General features: G+C 43.1%; 1 protein-coding gene across 2 annotated transcripts in view; it reads right to left on the reverse strand.

Annotated features, from left to right (window-relative positions):
• The window catches only part of LOC143294913 (putative transporter slc-17.2), a 40,212-nt gene that overhangs the window by 35,158 nt on the left and 54 nt on the right, over nucleotides 1-5,000 (reverse strand). The window contains exon 1 of one of the 2 annotated variants that reach the window (XM_076606430.1): nucleotides 4,812-5,000. This exon is cut by the window's right edge and continues 54 nt beyond it. In XM_076606430.1, the coding sequence (XP_076462545.1) occupies nucleotides 4,812-4,833 (22 nt within the window). In that variant the 5' untranslated portion in view covers nucleotides 4,834-5,000. The remainder of the gene's footprint in view (nucleotides 1-4,811) is intronic. The other variant, XM_076606431.1, reaches the window with a different exon arrangement.

A 5,000-nucleotide genomic window follows, 5' to 3' on the forward strand; every position in this document is an offset into this window, starting at 1 on the left:
CGCAGTTGATTTTTGCCCATGACCTTCAGGGCTCAGCCAATAGATCTATAAAGTCTACTCGTCGTATTGATTTTAGTATTTTCCGAAAAAGACCACTTGGGCGAATGAACATAGTGAAAGCCCTGTACACAGAGTAAAACACAAAAGCTTTTTATGTATTGAGTATAATTTCAAAATGTAATGTTTAAGATGGGAAAGATCAGTTTGAAACAAATTAAACCCCCTAGCATTAATTACAGATTAATTTCCCTTTTTGTACTATCTGCACCAAAGACATGCAAAATAAATATAACTTCCATGCTTAGCAAAAGAAGTTCCTGTTTGAACAAAAAATGAAAAAAATGACTGCTCTTGTTGTTGTGTCAGAATATCAGATCAAAGTGCCAAGTTTAGAGAATAAAAAAATATAAATATAACAGTAAATTCAGTTTGCATATAATTTGGCTTTTTTCTTAATTTTTTTGGTGCCCATCCCAGAGGTGCAATATTGTTTTAAACCAGATGACTGGAAAGAACTGAATTTTTCCTATTTTTATGCCTAATTTGGTGTCAACTGACAAAGTATTTGCATAGGAAATGGCAATGTTAAAGTTTACCACGGACACACAGACCTCCCCCCCCCCCCCCCCCCCCCCCCCCCCCCCCCCCCCCCCCCCCCCCCCCCCCCCCCCACACACACACACACAACCGAACACCGGGTAAAAACATAGACACATTTTTTTACGCAAGTGAGTCAAAAAGTACCTCCACTTTCGCATTGCATCCTGAAAAAAGAAATTCCACTGACTGTCCCTGACCTTGTCCGAATCCAGGTCAAAGTTGACGAGTGACGAACTCACTGACATACACACTGTCCGGTCGCACTGACCACCACCACCACCACCCCTCCACCCCACCCCCCACTCACACCACCCAACCAGCTTGTCAGTGTCAGTGGTGTTGTTGCATGAACTCTGACCTGTTGCTGGACCCGGAGAGGGAGCAAAGGGAGATAAGATAAGCTCAGAACTTGGCTTCATCCTTGGCCTCTCGTGGGTGATAGTCATGTCCGACTGGGACCATCATTGTTGTCTTTTTTTATTTATTTATCTTATTATTATTATTGTTATTACTACTTTAAAAAAAACTGTACGCTTATAGTTGACTTCATCAAGTTTTTGCGCCTTATACATATTATTATTATTAGTAGTAGTAGTTCTTTTTTTTAATGTATTTATCTATTATTTATCACCTTTTTTTTTCTCGAGGCCTGACTAAGCGCGTTGGGTTACGCTCCTGGTCAGGCATCTGCTTGGCAGATGTGGTGTAGTGTATATGGATTTGTCCGAACGCAGTGACGCCTCCTTGAACTACTGAAGCTGAAACTGACCATCAGAACAGCAGAGGAGGCAGTTGCTGTCGCAACTATCTGGGCTAGAATTTGATCATGCTTGTATTTGTATCTCATTTTATCACAACAGATTTCTCTGTGTGAAATTCGGGATGCTCTCCCCCAGGGAGAGCGCGTCGCTATACTACAGCGCCACCAATTTTTTTAAATTTTGTTTGATATTTTCCTGTCTGCAGTTTTATTTGTTTTTCGTATCGAAATGGATTTTTGTACATAATTTTGCCAGGAACAACCCTTTTGTTGCCGTGGGTTCTTCTACGTGCGCTAAGTGCATGCTGCACACGGGACCTCGGTTTATCGTCTCATCCGAATGACTAGCGTCCAGACCACCACTCAAGGTCTAGTGGAGGGGGAGAAAATATCGGCGGCTGAGCCGTGGTTCGAACCAGCACGCTCAGATTCTCTCGCTTCCTAGGCGGACGTGTTACCTCTAGGCCATCACTCCACTTCATCGTGGAGAGTGTCTTGCCCAAGTTTCATCCCCACTCTCTCGGCCAAGAGGGTTTTAGGTCAGTCGGCGTTGGGGATGGTTCCCAAAGGCCAACTAGGTCCCAAGGCTGCAGCACTAAGAGCCAGTGCAGTGTTGCCTACTAGTTTGAGAGTTATAGTCCTTCACAAGAGACTAGGCTGTAAGTGACATCCCACTGCGGTGGAGAAACCATTGATCATACAGCTGTCACCTTGCTGTTGGCCCAGCTGTAAGCTTGTCCTGTACCTGTGGCTGTCCAACATACCACACCACGATCATTCGTTGCGTCGATGGTGTGTGGCTGTGTTCTGGTTAGCGGACAGACTCGTGCTTTGTGTGTGTGTCTGTGTGTGTGCGTGTGCGTGTGAATCAAATCAAAATCAATGTCAATTAAACCATAAAAAGGTTTATAAGACACGCATACACAGTGATAATGATGATAAATCAAAAGCGCTTTCGCACCAGTTTTTCATACGCATGCATAACTCTAAAACTGGAGTAACTGAAGACAAGGAAGAAGCAGGGAAGGGAGGCTATTTTGGGAAGAGGTGGGTTTTAAGGCCAGACTTGAAAGAGCTGAGTGCGGAGACCTGACGAAGAGAAAGAAGAAGTTCATTCCAATTGCAAGGTCCAGAGACAGAGAAAGAACGGCGGCCAACAGTCGAGTGTTTGAATCTGGGTATGCGTAAACAGAGTGGATCCGAAGCCGATCGTAGAGAGCGAGATGGAGTGTAGAGGTGAAGGCAGCCACAGAGATAGGAAGGGGCAGATTTGTGAATACATTTATAACATGGAGTGCTGATCTTGTACTTTATTCTGTGTGAGACAGGTAGCCAGTGGAGATGGTGCAAAAGATAAGTGATGTGCTCAGATCTTTTCCTTCTGAGGACAAGTCGGGCAGCAGAGGTTTGTATACGCTGAAGGGACTGAATAGATGAAGCAGGCAAACCAGACAATAGAGAGTTACAGTAGTCAAGGCGAGAGAGAAGGAGAGAAACGACAAGTCCAGATGTTGCGTCGCTGGACAGATATTTCCGGACGGAACTGATGCGCCGCAATCGACAATAGCAGGATTGACACGTCGGACTGAAAAAATTTTTGCATAGACACATGGCCACACATAAAAAGTAATTGAACAATAAGATAATGAAATAAAATAATACAGCAGAAGAGACTGAAGTACTTCTCCATGCTATGGTGTTTGGGGCAGTAATTTTTGACAAATTTTCCAAACATTCCTACAAGTTTGTCTTCCGGTATCAGCTACTGGGTTTAAAAATATTTGGAAGTTTTGTCCATGATTTCTTCTCCTGTTTCTTTCCATAGTTCGCAGTCATCTAAGAAATGATATTCACCCTCAGTCGTTTGACATCGTCAATATAGTCTCATCTGTGTGTGTGTGTGTGTGTGTGTGTGTGTGTGTGTGTGTGTGTGTGTGTGTGTGTGTGTGGTCTGCGAGGCAAATGGCCACAACCCATCATCACTCATTCATTCTGTCCTCAGTCCCAAATAACCGGTGAAGGAAAGTGACACAGCTTCTCCTCCAACTAAAAGAACATTCAGAACAAGGACATTCCAGCAGATGAATACAACCACTGGAAACTCCATCTGCAGAGACCCAGGCTTTGTCACACAGCCGACAGAAGAAGAAGAAGAAGAAGAAGCAGTGATAGCAATATTATAAAAAGTAGTAGTGGTAGAAGAAGAAGATGATGATGATCATAAGGACGAGGACGAGGAGGAGGAAGAAGAAGAAGAAGGCTTGTTGCAGGTATTCCCATATTGTATTGCACACACGCACGCACACACATACGGATGGATACGAAACACACACACACACACACACACAGGCACAACAAAATATACAACAAAAGGAAAAAAGGTGGAGGAGGAGAAGAAGGAGGAGAGAAAGGCGACGGATATCCAAGCAGCAGCCAACAATAGTAACACGACGGGCGATTCAGTAACAACAACTAGAAAATATAGGTATATATATATACTTTTTTAAAGCAGGGGGGGAACTCATGAATACAAGCGACGGGGTGGCGACCGATTTCTTGCCAGTCGTTTTTGTTGGTTTTTTTTTTGTAGGTGTGTGTGTGTGTGTGTGTGTGTGTGTGTGTGTGTGTGTGTGTGTGTGTGTGTTTTGCAACCAGCTCCGATTTCTATATGTTGAAATGTAGTACCTCTACCGACAAAACTAGAACGCACGAGTTATCATTCAAAAAGAAAGCACAGTATATAGAGCGTGAGGAAGAAGAATTCAGGTCAGGCTCGCCCTTATACCGATCACTTGACTTGCGCACACAGCGTCAACAACAGAAGAAAATAAATGAACAAACACAAATTAGCTCCCTTATATATATACATATAAAAGACTGGCATTGCTTTTTAATCCTAAATATGCAAAACAGTATAATTACACGGACAAAAATGGACCAAGTATTGTTCTAATGTCAAGTGCATATGCTTTAGTAACCTGACAATTGAGCATATAATTTTTCACTGTAGCTTGATGAAGCCTTTTGTACACGAAAGTGTGTCTTCACAAGTGACTGAGAACGTTGATGTTTTTGACTTTTTGCATTCATTATCAGTTGTTTCGCTTGTCAGTTTAACGACTTCTCTTTAAGTAATTTCCTGTAACTGTATTTAGAGGGGGTTTTTTTCTTCCAAATTTCACCCACATTTTTACCCTCATTTTCCCATTTTCCCCCAACCCTCCATTCATCCACATCTCCCACCCCTTCTAACCGATAATACTCAGATGTATTCATAAATACTTTAACAAAATGTCTTCAATCACCGATATGTGTGACGGGACATTAAACAAAAATTCTTCCTACGGACAAAAAAAACACATGGTTGTCTCGATGTCAACCAGTTACTCTCCCAGCCTCATGAGTCAACACGTTGAAGTAAAGGTTCTGTGCACAGCCAGACACAACGTACCTTTCCCGTGCTGATGACCCATCCTTCCTGCTGGCTGAAGGCTGAATGACCAACTTCACACCTGACGCTCACAAAAAGGACAGCTGAATTGACATACCTGCCTATTATAGTGCAGTTGAACTACAGACGATGAGCGTTCGATCTGCCAATCGAAACGCCTCGTTTTGAGCAGTGTGCTTGGTTGCAAGA

The sequence above is a fragment of the Babylonia areolata genome, chromosome 20 (genome assembly GCF_041734735.1).
Source record: "Babylonia areolata isolate BAREFJ2019XMU chromosome 20, ASM4173473v1, whole genome shotgun sequence".
Lineage (NCBI taxonomy): Eukaryota > Metazoa > Mollusca > Gastropoda > Neogastropoda > Buccinidae > Babylonia > Babylonia areolata.